This window comes from Prionailurus bengalensis, chromosome C1 (assembly GCF_016509475.1).
Source record: "Prionailurus bengalensis isolate Pbe53 chromosome C1, Fcat_Pben_1.1_paternal_pri, whole genome shotgun sequence".
NCBI classification, from domain to species: domain Eukaryota; kingdom Metazoa; phylum Chordata; class Mammalia; order Carnivora; family Felidae; genus Prionailurus; species Prionailurus bengalensis.
Genome location: NC_057345.1, coordinates 95,664,816 through 95,686,700, shown reverse-complemented (window position 1 = coordinate 95,686,700; position 21,885 = coordinate 95,664,816). Strand labels below are relative to the sequence as shown.

At 35.8% G+C, this 21,885-nt stretch overlaps 1 protein-coding gene across 2 annotated transcripts in view; it reads right to left on the bottom strand.

The window, feature by feature from the left end:
- RAP1A (RAP1A, member of RAS oncogene family) overlaps positions 1 to 20,817 on the bottom strand; it is a 70,442-nt gene extending 49,625 nt beyond the window's left edge. The window contains exon 1 of one of the 2 annotated variants that reach the window (XM_043575844.1): positions 20,718 to 20,817. Coding sequence is in view for 1 of the 2 variants with exons in the window: in XM_043575845.1 (XP_043431780.1) it covers positions 20,718 to 20,731 (14 nt within the window). In the remaining variant the exon portion in view is untranslated. The remainder of the gene's footprint in view (positions 1 to 20,717) is intronic. The other variant, XM_043575845.1, reaches the window with a different exon arrangement.
- Between the last annotated feature and the right edge of the window lie 1,068 nt (positions 20,818 to 21,885).

Below are 21,885 nucleotides of genomic sequence, written 5' to 3'. Positions count from 1 at the left end.
CTGAACTTCTTCAGAGCCCAGATTTCTCATCTTTACAAGTAGGAGTGATTCCATCTGTCCTACCTTTTTCACATAACTGTGAAGATCAAATGAGACAAAGTTTATAAAAGTTTTAAAAAGCACTCTACAAATAACATTACTCATATATTGTTAGAAGAATTAAGCAAAACCAAGCTTTGATTATTAAAATAAGTACAAACAAGAGTTCTCTGGATCTTCATAGATAACAAGCAATTCTCCTAATGGTCCCAATGACATCAATGGACACTATGGTGACTCATTTTTTTAAAGACTAATAGAGGAATGGAAATCAGCACAAACTGGTCTCACATTCTGAATAGCATAAAGGTTAACCAAGTGCATAAAAGTATTCAGACCGGTTCCCCAGGTCTCAGGAATCTAACACAACATTTTGCATCTTTAGCTTATTCTAGCTAAAAGAAAAATGTACTAAATATTCCTTTAAACACTAAACAGCCTGCTAAAATTCAGTGGAAACCAAACAGTAACCTCAAAAATCAAGTCAGAATCCATAGTAAAGTTTTGATGAAGAGAAAAGGGATAACAGAACAATGATAATATCTAATATTCCATGCTAAGTGGTTCATATGGACCATACCATGTGATTTTCATGGCCTAAGGTAGAGTTACCATTATATCATATTATAGCTAAAGAAAGTGAGGCTAAGAAAAGTATCTTAACCAAGGATCACACAGTAATTTGCATAGCTGGGATCAGAATTCAGGCAACATGATTCCAATGCCCACATTCTTAACCTCAACTCTATGCTGTCTTCCTAAATTGTTTACCAGATTTTATTTTCCATAGTAAAAACAAAACAAGAACAAAATTTTTAAAAAGGCAAGATTTCCAGATGTGTGCTTCATCTTATTTTCTTTCCATGTCCAACTACTACAAAACTGATAAAAAGTAGTCAATGGACAGAAGACTATACAAAATAGGGTGATGAAATGAAGCATTGAGATAACATATCTTGTATGTACTCATTCTAATATCAGCTTCTATTTAATTTTAATTCAAAATTAAGCCTTGTTTCAGCAGGTTTCTTTGCTCACAGTGGCTAAATTCTTTTAAGAAAACCCATTCCAATGGGTCTGAAATGTGCTAGAATACCTGCCTCAGAGAAGGAGCACTTCCAATATTTGAAATACTGTTTGCTGACAGAAATGACCACCAGGAAATACTTATTATCACCCAGGTCCACCCACATTCCATCAGCATAACCAACTGATCCACCTCCACTTTCCCTACTCCCATTTTTACTTATGTATATATACATCAATGCAAGGTCTGGTACATACTGAGTCTGCATGTTTACAGAAATCAATATATTACAACAATCTCCTTGAAAATGCAATTCTGATTAAAGCTTTAAAATACTTCCAACTCTGAAAATTACTTTGAGTACAACATTTCTGCCCAGAAAATTCTGACTAGAAAGAAAACTAATCCTGCTAAATATTTGCTTAATAGTAGTATCTAACTCTATTTTAAAGTTAGGGCTGAATGAATTACAGCTTTTATCTTTCTTTTATCTAAAGAATATCGTACAAGGAGAAAATAACTCCCAAATCTTGCATTTGACATCAATATGTTGAAAGACAGCGACCAGAGGTCACAAACATGGAAACATTTAAGGATATTAAGAGTTGCCAAAGAAGCAACATTTAATAAAAAAATTAAAATTACAAAAATAAAATGCAGGGTTATGAGAACAATCTTTAAATTGTCATAAAAGGAATATTTCCATGATATATGATAAAATTTCCAAACAACCACATACACAAAATACCACAAATAAATGGAAACAATAGCACAGTTAAGCAGTGCCTTTGTCACGAAACACCAGAAAATATGATTAGAGGAATTTCTATGCAGAATTCTTGACAAGTATACCAGATATTTTCACTGAAAAACAGAATTCTCAATATAGAGCAAACTAAAAGACCGATAGGTTACCTACAACATTCATACACATTCACAATGATTAGAAATTTCTCAGTATCTAGACTGATCTTAATCCTTTGGTAGATATGAAACTATAAGAACAACAGCATATATAAATTGCGAACTCTGAAAAATGCTACATACAAGTAAATTACAAAATTGCCAACTCTTAACATTGTGTTTGAGTCTAATGCTTTTGGACTCACATAATTTTCAATGTTCTTCAAAAATGAATTATTATAATATTTTATTGATAAAAATTTACCAATTTAAATAACTTCATATTAGTTAAAAGATACCAATCAATAAGAACTATTAAAATTCTCTGAGTATAGGGGCGCCTGGGTGGCGCAGTCGGTTAAGCGTCCGACTTCAGCCAGGTCACGATCTCGCGGTCCGTGAGTTCGAGCCCCGCGTCAGGCTCTGGGCTGATGGCTCAGAGCCTGGAGCCTGTTTCCGATTCTGTGTCTCCCTCTCTCTCTGCCCCTCCCCCGTTCATGCTCTGTCTCTCTCTGTCCCAAAAATAAATAAAAACATTGAAAAAAAAATTTTTTTAATTCTCTGAGTATAAAAAAAACTTAGAGGCCTAGATCTGGACTAAGCTTGTTAACTGGGAAAAAGTATTTAGAGACAAATCAAAAACCACTTGAGTACAGGAAAAACATTAAGTATTACTAAAGTCTTGAGGGTCAAGGTTCAAAGGCAGATACTACAATTAAACACATATGACTAAATTTCCTAGAGGCTAAAATCTTAACATTTAGATCTAGAGCCCTGTTTCTAACAATGCCTTTTACTGGCTAGACGTAAATAACTGATTTATTTGCCTAAATCAATCTAAGGCATACTGAGCCCAGCAAACATCAAACTTAACTCAGTATCTGGATTAATACCGGGAAAAAAAAACAGTATTACAGTGGTCCCTACTCTTACAAATATCCATTATGTTGATCTACTACGAATACATGGCAGTGATAAAAGAAAATAAGACCAGCTGACTAAATTTAGTAAGACAAAAATATTATAATGCCTTTGTGCAAAGTGTTAGTTTGATTAATTTATCAATTGTATGGCCTCTAGGTAACAACAACCATTGGAAAAAGCCAAACATTTTTCCAAAAGCCAATTCTATGTTGAGAAGTGGCTCTACTCTGAGGCATGCATTCATTTTTTATTCCTTTAGTCTGCATTTGCTGAAATGTATTTACAAATTGGGCACCAAGTTCGGGGTGCAGGGGGAGGGTGGGTGAAGGAAAGAAAAGAAAATCTGAAAGACAGACACATGCTGTCTCTCCAAATCAGAACAAAACCTCTCTAGCTCTAACTGGCAGGGCTCCCCTACTAAACAGCAGCAGTGCAGTGGATGCAAACACACTGGAGTGAAAAAGCCTGCCAAATTAATGTTATGGGAGCAAAGAGAAAGAGTAGAAAAAATCTGGTCACTTATTAAAGGTTCTGTCAAAACTAGGGTAATGAAGCATACAAAAGGAAACGGAGAAGTTTACTTTCACAAGAATATCTTGTTATCAGCACACAAAAGTGAAGCAAAAAGAACTGGGCAGTCCAAATACAATTCATGAAAAAGGCTCCTGATCATTAAGAATTATTAGTAAATGTCTAAACTAATTTCCTTTTTTTCAATACCTGGCCTGGTATAAATCGTTGTGTCTGTAATCCGAGGAAAATCCCACAGCACAGGTTTCCCACAGTACTAAAATAAAATCTCAGACACATCGATCCCTTCATCATCTCCCAACCTATCAGCTCCTCTCCTTCTCTCCTAAATCTAGATTCCAAGAGCGGTCATCAGTGTAGCTTAGTAGCTAAGCATAGACTTTGGAACCTAACTTCTGGGTCTGAAGTCCAGCTCTGTCACTTACTTGCTCTGTAATCGTAGGCAATGTCTTAACCTCTCTGTGCCTCAGTTTCATCATTAGGGTAACAGTGCCTACTTCAGAGGGTTACTCTGAGTAAATAAGTTAGTATCTCTAGAGCATATGTTATAAATGTGCCTAGCACAGAGTATGGGCTCTATATGTGTCCACTCTTCATCATAATTATACCCTTTTGAGTTAGTCGTTGACCAGCTACCTCTATTCTGTGTATTCCTCTGTTTCCCCCCAAATCAGCCAATGTAACATCAACCATGAATGAATCTTAAAATCTTTCATTGCAGGAGACAACACCATTATGTAACTGACATCACTACAACACATTCCTGGTCTGAAATCTCACCTGGACCTTCAGTATTGCACATCAATCCTCTTACCGATCATTGTTATACTTCCTCCCTCATTCCCTCCCCCCCTTACTGGTATCAAGTCCAGCCACTATCATCTTTTTTCCTCAAGTCCCACTCAGAAGATAAAGTCCCTCCTCACATTTAAAGGTCAATCCCTCTACCTGCTCTCTACTAATCCCTCTGCAATCTTCTGTCACGCAAGCTAGAAACATGCATGCCCATGTACAATCTGTTCCCCAAATATGATCGATAGCTAAGTCCTGTGGATTTTACCTCCTAAATATTTCCTAAAATTGTTTACCCTTTTCATCCCAATTACTTGTTAATCAAAGCACTCATCATCCCTTAACCAAGTATTTCCATGAGCAATCAGAGATTAAGGAGAATCAAAAAACTGCAACATCAGAAGCTGAGGGAAGAGCAGTAATACTGACATTCTTTTTTAGCCTCCACCCAGCCTTACACCCCTTGAATCCATCCTCCAGTGCAAGCCAGAACGATTTATTTAAAATGCAACTCTACTGTGGTTCCCCTGCCTAAAATCCTTTAACAGTATATACCACCCTCTCCCTATGAATTCTTAACCATTCAGGTGAAGAGACTAGCCCTTCTTCCCACCAACCATGGATGTACTTCAAAAGATAGGAGAAAAAAAACTTTTTTTTTTCTTAAGACTAAATATAATTTTCTGAAGAATAGAAGAGGATCCAAAATTTGGTCCAAAAATTTCAATTCTCATGGAGTCTACGACTCCAAAAAGGTCCACTCTTCTAGAGGACTTAGGACCAAGCTCATTAACAGGGCCTGTAAAGTTCTCTATGATCTGGCCCTGGTCCATGTCAGCTTCACCAGCTGTCCCTCTATGTGGGCAGATATCAAGAATTGGTGAAGTAGACATCTGTTATTTTTGCATGTCTAGTATCCCTTCCTCCTTCTTTTGGTAACAGCATCCTGACTCTCTGTTGGGAAATAACCCATCTCCCTCACTGCAGTTTTGGTGGAACTGTCAATCAAGATGCCCCACCCTCCAGTGGGCAAAGGAGATCTCTTACCCAAACTCAAGGTAGGCCATTCAGGCAGATTTTCCTAAGAAGCTGAATCTTGAGGAGAGTGATGTAAAGGCGGGAAATGGTTAAAGTAGATTCATTCTGACTGTGCTACGCTAAAGACGCTGTTTATTTCTGCTACCTAGGTCTCAAGCCCTGCACACTGACTGCCCTGGTGCTTCTTGAGGCTTCCTGAGGCCTGCATGCTTATTTTTTTCTTACATTCTATTATTCAACATCCTTCAAATACACGTCTTTTTCTGCTTAAATTAACCATTTTAGCCATTTGTTCATCCTTTTACTGGAAAAATATTTATTGAATTACATGATGGTTAGTTGTAGGTGTCACTTGGCTAGGATACAGTAGTATCCAGTTACACAAACAAACACAGAATCTAGGTGTTGCTGTGAAGGTATTATGTAAATGTGGTTAACATCTACCATCAATTGACGTTAAGTGAAGGAGATTATCAATAATGTAGGGAAGGCTCCATCCAATCAGTTGAAAGCCTTTAAGGGCAAAACTGAGGTTCCATGAAAAAGAAATTCTATCATGTGGCTGCCAGAGAGTTTCCAGCTGCCCTACCCTATAAATTTTGGACCTGTTAGGCCCCACAACAACATAAGCCAATTTCTTGAAACATATCTCCCACTACACCCACACCCACACACACACCCACACACACACACAATTATTTATGCATATGTATGCATAAATAATTGTGTGTGTGCGTGGGTGTGTGTGTGTGGGTGTGTGTGTGTTTGTATCCTACTGGCCTGTTCTTTGGAGACCCCTAATACACACACCTACAAAGTCTGTTCCTGTTGCTTGCAACCAAAGAACCCTAAGTACTGTTATATACATGACTGAGGACAGGGTTCACAAAGAGCTCCCTGTTTTATCCATGTGCTAATCGTTTAAGCTATGAGTACAATTTTTAAATTCTAAACCTAATGGCAACAAAAATAATTTTCTAGATTCCTCCAAAGTACAGGGAATTAAAGAATGAAGGCATACTTAAGAAAGAAAGAGTGTCTAAAATAGGCAGAATGGGTGGGTTCCTTTACTCTAGTTCAGGAATCAGTATGCTCTGACCTGTAGGCCAAATAGGGCTCACTGCCTATTTTTGTGTGCCCTATAAACTAAGAATGGTTTTTACAGTCTTAAACGTCTTTCTTTTAAATCAAAAGAAAATTAGTATTTCATGACATGTGAAAATTGTATGAAATGTAAACTTCAATGTCCATAAATAAAGTGGACACAGTCATGCTCATTTGTTTACATATAGTCTATGGCTGCTTTTGCCCTACTGTATTGCAACAGAGACCGTATGTCCCTAAAAACCTAAAATATTTCTTATCTGGCCCTTAACAGAAAAAAGTTTGCTGACCCCTGCTCCAGTAAAGAAATTCAAAAAAAGTATGAATTTTGGCAAATGGGCAAGAAAAGGGTAAAACTGTTAGAAAAGAAGATACAAGAAAAAGAATATATTAATTGTACTACTATTTACTGAGTATTTACCATATACAAAACACTGGGTTTGTTTTGTTATGTTTGAGAGAGACAGAGCATGTGTGTGCAAGTTGGGGAGAGGAGCACAGGGAAAGAGGAGAGGTGGGAGGGGGGGGAGAGAGGGGGAGGGAGACAGAGACAGAGAGAGAGAGAGAGAGAGAGAGAGAGAGAGAGAATCTTAAGCATGCTCCATGCTCTGCACAGAGTCAGATGCAGGGCTTGATCCCATGACCCTAGGATCATGATCTGAGCCAAGATCAAGAGTCGGATGCTCAACCAACTACGCCACCCAGGTGCTCCTACAAAATACTGTTTTGAGCACTTTACATATTAATATTTCTAATCTTCACACCATTCCTATGAGGTAGAGACTATTATCCCCATTTTATAGATGAGTCAGAGGCTAAAACAAACTTGCCCAAGCTCAACAGATATAAATTACAGAACTGGGATTGCAACCCAGACAGTGTGGCTCTAGCATCTGTGAGGTTAACCAACACCACCATACTGCTTTACCACTGACCTTCTTGTCTATCTCATCTGCACTGCATTAATTTAATGAGTTGATTTTCCTTAGAACTGAAATATTACAAATTCTGTAGACGAATCAATACTAGAATAAATGAAGAAGTTTGTGGCAGTACCTTCCTTTGAGAACATGAGGGATTTCCAAGACTTATGCCTATCACCCTTCTTAAAGATACGAAAGTGAGGAAGACACCCGTTGGACTCAATCATCACTTTCCCCTATCCCATGCTTGAACTCAAAAGTTTAGGCAGGTTTCCATACTCAGGCTAAGATAAAGCACATTCTCTTCTCACATATCTTGCCTCATCACGACCAATTAATTAAGAATCTCTGGATGGTGGAGCTGCCTGGGTGGCTTAGTAGGTAAAGCGTCCAACTCTTGATTTCAGCTCAGGTCATGATCTCATGATTTGGGAGATCAAGCCCCACAGTGGGCTCTGCACTAACAGTGCAGCACCTGCCTGGGATTCTTGCTCTCTCCTCTTTCTCTCTGCCCCTTCCCCACTGGGGAGCACTTGTGCACACACACTCTTTCTCTCAAAATAAATAAATAAACTTAAAAAAATAATAAATAAAAGAATTTCTGGATGGTGGAGCCAGGATGTGGTTATTTCTCAAAGCTCCTCAGTTAATTCTAACGTATGGCCAAGCCAGAATGGAGACCCACACATCAGTATACTTCTCTCCTTTCAAGGAGAAGAGCAGTGATGAAAAAGAATCCAGGTAAGGGGAAGGGCAAGGCTAGAGATGGGAACTTGACAAACCCTGTCTTTGAAGAATGGAATTTTTATTTAGTGCTACAGTATGCTAGTAAAGAACATTTCTAGTCTTCTTGCCTCACCATCTGAAAACTTTATTTAAAAAAAAAAGCAGGTATGAAAACAAAAATATTTGTATATATGCATATACATAGGTTTACACAAAAAAATTTCAGTAAGGGTACACAGCAAACTGTTAACTATTATTTTTTGCCTTATCTGTACTTTTTTTCTTGATCTGTACTTTATATGTTACCTGTTATTTCTTCTCATAATGCATGACTTGTTTAGTTCAAAATAATGAGCTTTTTAAAAACAGTGTGACTAAAAAGATCTTCAAAGATTACTTTAATTATACTTTGAATAGAAAAATAATTATATAAAAAACTAGTAAAAATTACTTGGTGCTTTTTACTGAAAAGCAGTTTACTTTTTGTCAGGGCACAAAACATAAAATCTCCCTACTTCTCTGCAGTGGAGATCTATATTCTAACAAACGTATTAATGAATCTTTCCCACCAAATGGCTATTACTAATTAAAGTCTTACTAATACTAATTTATAACAATACTGAGTGTGAGAAGAAAATATTTTAGATAAGAATAAAACGGAAATATTTTGAAGTTTTACTAACACAAATGTCTATCACACAGGCTAATTTTTACAATATTTATAGTAGTCTCAATTTAGTTAAAATAGCCTCCTTATATGGATTACACATTTAAATGAATTTTAAGTTTTTCATTCGGCTTCCAGCTTCAGAAAACAAAGAAGTAGGCAATGGGGGTGGTAAAGCAGTACCCAAGCAATCACAGGGCTTGGCCAAAGGTCTAAAGCCATAATGAGTTAATGCCCAAACATGTTGTCATTTGTTTGCTGTTGTGATACTTTGGTAAAGGACCCAGCTTCGTGTATATTCATAAAGCATAGAATAGAATAGAATCACCAAAGAATAGAATCTCCAACCTGGTTAAATGGTAAGCCTCAAGAGACAAAATCACATCAGCAATGCTGATTTTTTAAAACATAGCAGGCAAATAGAAAGACCATCACCATGAGGGAAAACAGATGGGTTTTTCAATCCGCTGGAGAAAAGAACCGTGACCCAAAGCAAGGTAAACCTCTGCAATGGGCCGGGGCTAGCTGTAGACAAGTCAACGTAGAGAAGCTACTTATAGAAAATAGCCCTGTCTGAACTGCCTAGGTAGAGTTAGCATTTATTATATTTATTATGATTAGCCTTCATCCTAGTGGCGAGTGTAGTACCCACAGGAGGGATTTTTCATTACAAAGGTAAACTAACTCTCTCAGAACACTAAGAGCATTTGGAAGTCTCACTCAAGAGTGTGTCTTAAAAAAGAAAATTAGCTCATATAATTATAGTAGGGTCAGGACCAACATTTAAAGATTTTAGTGATGGTGTCAGCAGTTCAATTTAAATTTAAAGGTGAAAGTACCTGAGAAAAATTAGCCCTTTTTGTAAAAAAACAAAAAAACATTTCTACTTGGAAAACCAAAGCATAATTTTTTTGCAATGTTAAACGGCTTCTCATAAAGAAACCTACCTGAATCCAGCAAAAACACTAATTAAGATTAAGATTCTATAAAAATCAGGTGTTGGTTCACAAGTGTTACCTAATATAATAACTATTCTGATATATTTTTAACTTTATGAGACTCCAACCCTCAGAAAAAATGTATGAATAACTCTAAAGATGATATATAATGGAACTCTATAAAAATAAGCAGGAATAGCATAGTGAGAGATATCTAAAATACGTACCAGAAATGTAAAAAGAGAAAGAGAATGTATCTCCTATATATAACTATATACCTAGTTACCAAGTTTAAAAGGAAGGAAAGTTGGATTGCAAACAAGAGCATGCCCGAGATACTTCAATCAATAAACCAAAGATTAAAAGGCATGTTTGACAGAAATGTTCCAAATATTCCAGGAAGCTCACAGCTCAACAGCTTTTTTTCTTTACTTTGCAATTCAGAGGTGCTTTTAGAGTTCTAAATCACTGCTAGGCACCTAAAAGTTCTCAAGCCTAAAACTGTAAATCTTCAGAAATCCATAATTTTCTAATCTAGTTAAAATACATATGCTTGGCTTTTAAAAAACAATAAAACAAAAAAAGCTAGCCAAACTGTAACTTATAATCTGAAAAATATACAGACACATTTGCCTACTTAATGGAACATTTTACATTTCCAGGTATAAAAGCACAACACTACAAAGTTACAGTAACTAAAATCTAGTAGCAACATCAGAGTAGGCAAATAAAGCAAGCCTAAAAACTAAAAAAAGAAAAAAGAAAAAGAAACTCAAGCATGTATTTTATTTCCAATTCTTAAATGATCCAGCAATTCTAACACAAATGGGAATTTTTGATACAGAAAAACACAAGCAAACAAAGGTGTATGCAAACAACAAAAACAAAAAACCAGGAAACAAAAGGTTTTCAATAGAAGAATGGATAAATTACTACACATCATTAATGGTGGTTGTCCTTGGGGAAAGGGATTTTCACCCTCTAAACTATACCTACCAAAAATATTTAAATGTACAGAATAAAATAATTCTACTTCTTGGAATTTATCCTAAGGAAACAATTAAGACTGCATGGAACAATTCAACTGCAATGATTGATATTCAGACCAGTTCTTACAATAAAAAAACTGAAAAGTATATGAAATCATTTAAATGATGGCAAATTCATATAACAGAATACTATGCACTGATATTATTTATTCTTAGATATTATTAAAATATACTCATTTTTCACAAAAATTCACAATATTTTTTTTTTTTCACATTTGTTTATTTTTGAAAGAGAGACAGAGCATGAACAGGGGAGGGGAAGAGAGGGAGAGTCACAGAATCTGAAGCAGGCTCTAGGCTCTGAGCTGTTGGCACAGAGCCCAACGCGGGGTTCGAACTCACAAACCACAATATCATGACCTGAGCCAAAGTCGGACGCTTAACCAACTGAGCCAACCAGGCACCCCCACAATATATTTTTGAAAGGAAAATGAAACATTATGCTTCTGATCTCCTTTAAGTTTATTTATTCATTCTGAGAGAGACACAGACAGAGAGCCCGCAGGGGGAGAGAGAATCCCAAGCAGGCTCGGCACTGTTAGTCCAGAGCCCGATGTGGGCCTCAAACCCACGAACCCTGAGATCATGGCCTGAGCCAAAACCAAGAGTCGGACACTTAGCTGACTCAGACACCCGGGCACCTGTGATCTCATTTTTTAAAAGAAAAAAATACATATGCATTAAAAACCACTGGGAAAGATATATACCAAAATACTAATAGGCTGAGAAGTAAAATTAAGGGTTATTTTTTTTTTTTAGCTTATTTCATGCACTCTCAAAAGGGACATTATCACCCCCAAGGGGATGAAAATTGGCTACTGAGGGCAAAAGAAAAAAAAGGAAAGAAAATGAACATTCTTTGCTTATAAAACACAAATTAATGTATAATACATAAACAGAGCGGTATTAAAATTTTATGAGGGGGTACAATTAGAAAAATAATATCTAAAAACACTGGGGCAGGACGAGTGATAATGATAAAAAGGTTGAGAAACACTGCCTCATTGGTACTCTCAATTTTTCTACAATGAACTCGATTATTACTTGCACTTGAATGGTAATATATGTACAGTTAACTAATTAAAAAGAGAGATACGATGAAAGTTAAGAAAGCATTAATTTTCATTATTGAATATAAAACTTATTCTTATACTGTCTTTAAAATAGAATACAGAGTTTTTAAAATATAATACTAAAATGAAAATATAAAGAAATTGATAAAGTACTGCATCAGAACATCTGGATTCACCTGAAGAAGTAAACTACAGATTCCTTGGCCTTACTGCAGACCAATCAAGATTTCTATGAATGGGGCGAGTGGCTTTTATTAAATGAGGCATATTTATATCATCATCCCACTCCATGGAAATATGAAATGCAGATAGATTTTAATTTAAGACTAAGAGATTTTTAAATTATGTACTATAGTGATAAAATTAAACTAAGAGCCTAGAAATCTAGGAATCCCTGCTAAACTCCTCCCTTTCATTTAAGGAACTTGATTCAAATTTCTTCATGAACTCTCAAACACACCCTATTATTCACTATCTCTACTGGGTACAAGGCACTGTGAAGAATATAAAACAAAAAAGGAATATTGATAAATTTTGCCCCTAATTTAGGGGCAAATAAACTCACTTAGGCCAACATAACCATTGGCTTTCTCAAGGCACCATTAGTCACAAAGAAACACAGGTTTTCTTTGCTCTTATGATGCAAATTAAACAAGGAACAAAAGTCACTGTTGGATAATAATAACTAAGATGCAGTCAGTCACACTCAGTTCTCTAGTTAGTATACTTAACTTGGCACATCGGCCTTGAAATACGCAGGATTCCAAATTCTGCCTACACCAAATTCAAAATCTCCCTTGTTAAATCCTCCAGGTTTAAAATGTTAAACCACAATGCCAAGATTTATTGCATACATAAAAAATGAAACTACCTTGGTGCATAGCTAAGAGTCCTATTTAACTGACTGAGAATATACCTGGATTAGTCAAAGTAGTGGATACAAAGTGTAAGATATCGCTCCAGTCCCTAGCAATCTTCTCCAATTTCTTATAGCCACCAAAACCAACTTTCGGTGGTGGTAATACAAACAGTGTCAGCAATAATATTTAAGCGCTTTTTGTATGCCGCACACACTTATTTAGTCTTCAGACATGTCTAAGAAATAGGTATTGTTCTTTTTCCATTTTACAGATAAAAAGAAACAACAACAACAAGAAATAAGGAGGTGAATTTGCAGCTGGTAGATGCGATCTGTGATCTGCAAACCTTCACTGAGTGTTTTGCCTGCTGACCACAAATATGTTACTACCAAATGACCAAATATTCAAAGTGAGATTTGGTGTATCATCTCTCTATATAAATAAATTTAAAACTTGTAATTAAATAATTATCCATAAAACATCATATAAATGTATGTGACGGAGGCAAACCTGAGTGAGAAGAATTGAACAAAAATTGTCCAAGTTATCATATCAATAGTACAATACTCTTCCCATTTCTCTTGCTCCTTAAACCCCATAAAAGGCAACTTAATTTTGCTTGGTTTTCAAGTACAAATTTTAGGGGTGCGTGGGTGGCTCAGCTGGCTGAGTGTCCGACTTCAGCTCAGGTCACGATCTCATGGTTTCTCTCTCTCAAAAATAAACATTTAAACTTTTTAAAAAAATAATGAAATACAGATTTTATCATTACAGCCTTTAACTCATTTTATCCCATAAGAATCTTCATCTTTAAAAGTTTTACTAAATTTCATTTCCTATTCTATAATGAATTCATTTTAGAACTTTCATTTTCCTTTCTCTTAATTTTTTTTAATGTTTACTTATTTTTGAGAAAGAGCGGGAGGGGCAGAGAGAGAAGGAGACAGAGGCTATGAAGCGGCTCTGCACCAGGAGTGGAGAGCCTGATGTGGGGCTTGAACTCATGAACCGTGAGATCATGACCTGAGCCGAAGTCAGATGCTTAACCAACTGAGCCACCCAGGTGCCCCTATTACTTTCATTTTCTTATTATAAAATATATGATGTATACAAATTCAGAAAATAAAAGGTATAAAGAAAAAAATAAAACCACCTATAATCCCAACTTCAAGATAACTTTAGTCCTTTTGGTATTTCCTTTACACCTATATATGAATAGGTATTTTGTAAAATTTAAAACTGAAATTATACTATATAAACACTGGTAGTCTGTTTATTTCTCTCCTAACAATAGAGAATTTTTTAAAAATCGTGCAAATACAATTCTGATTGATTTTCTACAAAACACTTTGGTTTATTGGACTTTTTACATAAAGTGTTCTCTCTCTTGCAAGTATTTGAATGTTTTTAAAAACTCGTTGTTAAATTTTACTGATTAAATAAGCATTTTCTTTGGACTACTAAAAAACGGCACACATCCATCTTCGGCACATCAATGTATCGAAGACATGGTTATGGAAGTGTTATGGCTGCAAAAGATCAAAACCGTGACAATTCACTCTAGACACAAGCTCAGCCTAGTACACTGGAACCCAAGCAAAGCCAGCTGAGAACACCACAAAGCGAGGATTCTTTATATCCAGTGTTGAAGGCCTAGTGCTTACATACACATGCAAGCAGATGGTACTGAGTGGTGACACAATCTCAAGCTCGTCCCATTGATGACAGTAGTCCAAGTCTAAAACAAAATGGGAATAACAGAATGACTACATCATCTAAACCACTCTACTCATGGTTTCAACTGCAGATTTTGGTTGGTTCTTGAATTATAATACTGTCCTATTACAATGTGAAAACTATGACACTGGAGTACTATGAGAAGTCACTGAATATTTATTTAAAGTTCAAAGGAATGTTTTACAATGAAGTTTGTCCTAAGTGTGAAACTATTCAAAAGACACAAAAACTTTTTAAAAAGAGTATACTATTCAACCAATATGAGTTACTCAAATTCCAGACTTACCATTTGGATGTAAAAGAAACACCATCCAAGTAACCTACTACCTGAAAATCTAAACAAACAAAGGTGAGTCTGAGACATAAGATTCACCGTCTAAACTCACTTGCCCGTGGTTTTTCTTAAATTAATCTGATATTCTCAAATAATTAAATTAATCAAAGTCACCCGCAATTTTTAGATATACACATCTACAGGGCAAACTGACACTTCTACTTTATATGCAAAACAATGTCCGGAAGCATGAAAATTTCATACCAGGGGTTATGTATGTCATTACTAAACTGATTCTACGATTAGAATGGAAGAGTGGAATGTACAGAAAGCAGTCTAAAAGTTGTCATGCAGAAATATAGCAAAAAACCCAAAATAACAAGAACACTTCAAGGATACCAAGAACCAAAATGTCATATAAAGTTGTATTTTTTACAGACCAGTCATCTTACAACCTTAGTCTCGGACAACTGGAAACAAATTTTAAAATACGTTCCTGCTTCACAAAAACAACCCTGTTCATTCTATCTACATTTATTGTACTGTACTTCCAACTCAAATCAACATGACAGATCCCACACTCCATGAAATAATGTTACTGCCACACGTGGTAAGGTTCATCATATCCTCTCTGAAGGTCCCTATAGGCCACCATCTCTAAACTAAGTGTTCTTTTTACTCATTCAACATTAATTTATGTCCTTACAGCTCACATTTCATCAATTTTGGTTTTGTTTCGGGGAAAATAAATTTCTTTTCTAATCATAGCAACTTCCATGTGTTATTTATTCTCCTATGGTTAATCCTGTATCACAATCCATTCTCTTTTGTAATCTTCATCTAAAATAGTTTCACTCCCTAGATGACCTGTATCTGTTTTCATCTCTTAGGCATCCATTCCTATTAGGTATTCATTTGAAAAAACTCTAAGCTTAAATTTATTAAGACATTAATTCATTTAAAGGATTAGAAGCTTTATAAATACACAGTTTAGAGATCTCATACTATCGTTCTGCCTAACATCAGTTGGAATAATGGAATATAGTTTTCAGAAAACTACAGTAAATTTTTAAAGTTAAAAAAAAATAAGAGACATAGAACCAAAAGATGGTATCTTGAATATGAATACAAAAGATGATATCCTGAATGTTTTAAAAACTAAAAACATTATAGACTACTCAGTTAAAATCAAAGTGGAAATTATACTTTCCCAAGTTTTTAGTCTTTATTTCCCTCCTCAGGATTTTTACTGTGTGATTTATTTTAAGTAACTTAAACTTTGGGGGGGGGGGTGAGGGGAGATTTACAGAGGAAAAAAGGTGAAACCAATTATTTCTGAGGAATTTTTTAGACTCATTTGGAAGAAAAATGATGTGTTACACTAAAGAAAGGATTATAAGAATATAGGGATTCACCTACTTGTTCATTTATTCATGTTTGGATATAAGTAAACTATAAATATTTATTGATCACTTGTGTGCTTTGTAACTGTGGTAGTCTCTTCTGGAAGTTTGCTGTCAGTATGATCCTTTATAATTAGAGTTTGTTAATTGTCATAAGTTATATAATTACTTTGAGTTTTATCATCTGTAAAAAGTGAACAATATTTCGCAGATTTGCTGTGCAGATTACGTGAGATACAGTAATTTTACCTTCAAAAAAACATTACTTTCCTTCTCCCTGTAGATCCCTCTAGAGATTAGGACACTGATCGGTGGTTCTCAACCTTACTCTGAAAAATCTCTTCTTTTGTCCACAGATTCCACATCTTTAGATTTTTGGTAGATTTTTGTCTACCAACTGCACTGACATTTAATTAACCAGATAGGTAACAGCTAATCAGAAGTTTCAAACTGCCAAAGGCATAAATACTAATGAAACTCAATGTTAGGTTCTTGAGGTGCAAGCGTGTTTTATTTCATTAACGGCTTACAAATCACAATATATGATAATGATTTGTGATAATCAGTCACAAAGGTTTGAGTCAATACAGTTATTGGTCAAAGCAAAGATATACAATATTTCACCTATTTAAATCTATTGAGAAAACATACATCATTTTCATAAGGCTTTTTACAATATGGGAATAATCTGTTCCTTTCTCTGCAGACCCCTAGGAAAAACGTAATTTATTTACCAGGTTAGTGATTTTCTATGTCTAAAGAAACTACTGGTTACCCTACAGATTTGTTTTAAGCTAGTATCATTAGTAACACCACCTTCAAATTCAAAAGTTACATATATTTATCCATAAAGGTAAGTAGGTAGTGATACCCTGTGTCTTCCCTGGTATGTATAAGAACAAAATCCAAACCCTTCACCAAAGCCTGACGTGGTTTGATTCTTGCCAACCCCATCCCATCCACCAGTCTCTTCTCAGCCTATCACTATGGACTTCTTAAACGTGACCTACTGGTTCCCACTTCAGGGCTTTTGTACCACGGGAGCCCTCTGCCTACTTCACTCTTCTTACAAATCATCACATCTAGCTTTTATTCATTCAGGCCTCAGATTAAATGTTACCATCTCAGAGCTTTCCCTGCTATCACTCTACTATCACTCTAAACCCTCCTATCACTCTACTATTTCACCCTGTTACAGCTTCCTCGTGGCATTTGTGACCTCTGAAATTACCCTGTTCCCTTATTTGCTTATTATTTCTCTCTACCACCACCAAACCCCACCAATATCAAGAGTTCCATGAGAACATGTTTTATTCACTGCTCTATCTCTAGCTCCTAGAATACTACAAGGCACCCAATAATCATGCAGTTACTATTTGCTGGATCACTGGCCAAGCTGTTTAAGACTATTCTGGAGAAAGACTGATTTCTTAGTAAAGAACTTACATTTAGCATTCAAAATTACTGATTCAAAAGAAATTAGAAAAAAAATGTTTTTGACTACAGAGAATAAGAAAAATGTATACAACATTCTATTCAACAAGTGAGCTTTCTTTTATGTCTATCCTTTCAGACAGAAAATATTTCACACACTTCGTATGTCACCTCATGTAAAAAGTAAATGAATTTTGGGTGCCTGGGTGGCTCAGTCGATTAAGTGTGCGACTCTTGATTTCAACTCAGGTCATGATCTCACGGTCTGTGACCTCAAGCCCTGCATCAGGCTCAGCACTGACAGCACAGAGCCTGCTTAGGATTCTCTGTCTCCCTCTCTCTGCCCCACCCCCCCCAAATAAATAAACTTTAAAAAAAGTAAATGATTTTTTTAATTTCAGTTTTATTGAAGTACAACTGACATAAAATTGTGAATTTTCTTATAAAAAAGTATGCCATTAGTTGCTAGCCTCTCAACCTAATAACTTATTTTTCCTGCCAAGATGCCTGCAGGAAAGCTTCTACAAATATAAAACATACAGACTGAGAAGGCCACAGTTGCCCTAACACCGACAGTGCTGGAATGGCCCAAAACAGGGAAGATCCTGCTCTCAGCTATGGCTGGGAAGGAGAGAGGGGTAAGAGTGATCAGACCTAGGAGAATGAGTATAGTTCTGATTTCTGTTGAAAGATCTTGAAACCAATTCAAAAGAGACTCAACTGGAATCTTGTAACTGTTTTGAATACCTGAGGTCTCTTTGGCAAATGAAATCTCATTTGATTGACAATACATGGGCTTTTGCAGTTACACATAAGAAAAACACAGTATTTGTAGTAAATAACACACACAATCTCTAATACTATGTGCTACATTTGCTTACTAATTTAAAAATGTTTTTAAAAATACTTTTAAAAGGAAGAGCTTTAAATACAAATAACTAATGAAGAGTTTATTTCAGAGTTTAGAAAATATTTGAAAACTAAAAGAAACATTGAGAAAGGTGTAACAATTCAGTGGTTTAGAAAATGTAAATACCTTAAAAGTTATCACAAGCCTCTATTTATTTTTTAAAAACTGGGGGTTGCTTCTTTTCTCAACTGGTGGTATTAAAAGAAGACAGGGAGCAGATAATCCACAGCCCCTGTGAGTTTACTTACCAGTCACAAAGAAATATTAATATCAGTCTGTAGGCTAACTTTCTTGCTTATTATTCAGCCAAGTGGAAAGTACAATTTAGCACAGAACTAGAGCCAGGTACCACAATGACTAAGAATGACATTTGCAAATATTTTTTTTAATTGAGAAATTAAGTAGGGAAGGACAGAATATTAAAAGTATTATTCTCTCTGAAGATTCTATACTCAATTTCCTATTTTTCATTGCTCCGTATTTCACTGCCCACAGCATTCTAAGTGTTTAACGAGAAGTCTGCATTTCACTTTTCTTCACTTCTGCTCACACAACTGATGCTTCTAAAGTCCAGTTGCATTGACAAATGCTGAAAGATCACATTCCGAATTTAACCTTACAATGAAGTATTTTAAGATAATACCTCCAGAAATATAATGTCTAAAAGTGAGGGGTCCTTTTTAACTAAGAACTCCAAATGCTAAATAAATAACATTTCTGCAGACTATCCATTGGTCGAAGAAAGCTTAAACATATGCTTTTCACACATGAAATAATAGGAATCTTTTACCCTTCAGTTAAAAAAAAAAGTAGTTGGGGCGCCTGGGTGGCTCAGACGGTTAAGCGTCCCACTTTGGCTCAGGTCATGATCTCATAGTCTGTGAGTTCGAGCCCCGCATCAGGCTCTGTGCTGACAGCTCAGAGCCTGGAGCCTGCTTCGGATTCTGTGTCTCCCTCTCTCTCTTCCCCTCCCATGCTCATGCTCTCTGTCTCGAAAACAAATAAAAACATAAAAAAAAAAAAAAAAAGTAGCAACAACCAAAGCATACATAGTACGTCCTATGTTCTCTCGGGGTTCCTAATTCTTCATCAGCTATCCATTAGGCTCAGACTGTTCCTTTTGAATTTCATGTCCAAACTGGGTGCACTTGAAGACCCAGAGACTTTCACAACAATGACTCCTAGCAACTCTCCTCAAATCCTTCCCTCTTGCTTTCCGTTAAACCCTCAGATATGCCTTACCTGTATTAAGCCAGCCTCCTTGCCTTCAGTCCCTTTCTTCCTCAATTTATTCTGTACTCTGTAGCTAGATTCATCTTCCAAAAGATAAATGTGCTGATTGGGTCACTTTCCTCATATCAAAACATCTTGTGCTCCTGAATAAAGTCTATACTTCTCAACCTAGCATTCAATGACTTCCAAAGTCTAGCCCAATAAATCTCTCTAGAGCCTTATCGCCATATTTTCTAATTACACAAGCTTAGGCTTCTGTCAAATCAACCCCCTGTCCTCCAACTTGTCCTGAACTTTCTATCTTGGCTCATGCCATTCCTACCATAAAGAATGTCTACCACTCCCCTCCAGCTGCCACTGCTCATGACCTTCTTGCGTCTCTGCATTTATTCATGTAAACAAGGACACACAGATGATATCTCCTGCCCTACCCGCCCCCCCAATCGGGCAAAAAAAAAATTAACAACAGCTAGCTTTTATTAAATGCTTGCTTTGTGCCAAGCAGTTTTACATATTATTTCTAACGCTCTCAATAAACTTAAGAAGTAGGCATTATTATTCTGCTTGTAAAGATGAGAAAGCCAACGTTCAGAAACACCAAATCATATATTTAGGAAGTTATCTCAAATTAAATTTGAGTTAACTCAGTAAGTTGCCTCAAATCATATACTTAGTAAGTGGCAAAGCAAGGATTTGAACCCAGGCTGCCTAAGTCCAGAGCCATTGCTCTAAACACTAAGTTGCATTGCCTTTTTTTTTTGGTCTGAACCATGTGACTATCTGAAATGATTTAATTTTACATGACATTTCCACTTACTGCTTCTTATACAATAAGCTTTCTCATGTTTGTCAGTTTAGCAAAGGGAGAACATGAAAATGCTACTTCTTTCCAATAAAAGAACAATGCTCAAATTGCAACTTCAAGGAATGTCTTTTCTTGTCACAAAGATTACTTTCACCTAAAATATTTTCAAAGAAATTCATTCCAGGCAACTTTTTCAAAGATAATTGCAAATTACTATTCATACACTGTGATGGTTTTACAGATTATTAATAATAAGAGGATTTTGCGATTACCACCCAAGAATTGTAACAGATATCTATCAAATTGGCAAAGATTGTAAAAACTGACCTACTCAATGCCATTGAAGGTGCAGTGAGACACACACTCTTATACACAGGGTAACCACCCTCTGATCCAGTTATCCCACTTCTGGGAATCTATCCTAAAGGAAGAAAAAAAAAAAAACAGAGATGCAATCAAAGATAAATGTACAAAAATGTTTGCCCCAGTGTTATTTAAAATAGTAATATTATAAAGAATCAACCGAGAAGTCCCACACTAGGAGACCAATATCCTGTTCAGAGAAAAACGTAGGAACAAAACAATGTATATAAAAGTATAATTCCATGTTTTAAAAAATTAAAAAATGTGTACATGCAACGAAAGAACTAGAAAAATGTACATTAAAATGTTAGCAGTAATTATTTCTAGGTGATGGGTTATAAATGATTTTCCATTTCTTTACAATTATGTTCTTTTCAAAATTTGCCACGGTGGAACATGAATTACTGCAAACAGGAAAAAAAAAAAACGTTTAAGTGGCTATAATTACTGAGAATGATCCTGAACCTAACAAGGGCATATTACTTGGAAAAGAAATACTTCCTAGTGAGAAAAAAAAAAAAAAAAAGTCAAACTGGTTTTGTTTCCAGCTTCTGTTATACTCACACTTACTTTTAAACTGTGTAAAGAATGTCATCCAAAATTCAGTAGTATTCACACAATTGCACTAGGCTCACTATCTAAAAGTCAGCCAATGCTTCAACAGAAAACACCACAGTTAAATGAACAGTTTTACTGTATGTCTACTGAGAATAATAAATGTCCAATTAATCCTAACTCAAAACATGCAAAATGGAAAAACCAGAAAAACTATTCTGGTTTTGCAAATTAACTATGTATACTGTTGTTCCCTTATAAGCACATCACAATTAAGTCTGGAAGGGGGAGGAACTTGAAAATAAAGCTGGCAAACTACCAGCATTCACTAAAAATGCACAGTGATGCATTTTATCTACATGAACATTTCTGTTCTAGGGCATAGTTAACTTTAGTGGCAAAAGATGATTTTTATCGGTGTAGAAAAAAGATTAAGCTGTTCTATAAAAAAACAAAACAACAATAAATAAATAAACATTCTTGCATTAAACACAGAATTAAAACTGCCAACTGAACTGGGGGCAGGGAGGGGGACTTCGCTACAGTTTGGCATATATGCAGAGAGCGATTTGCCGCC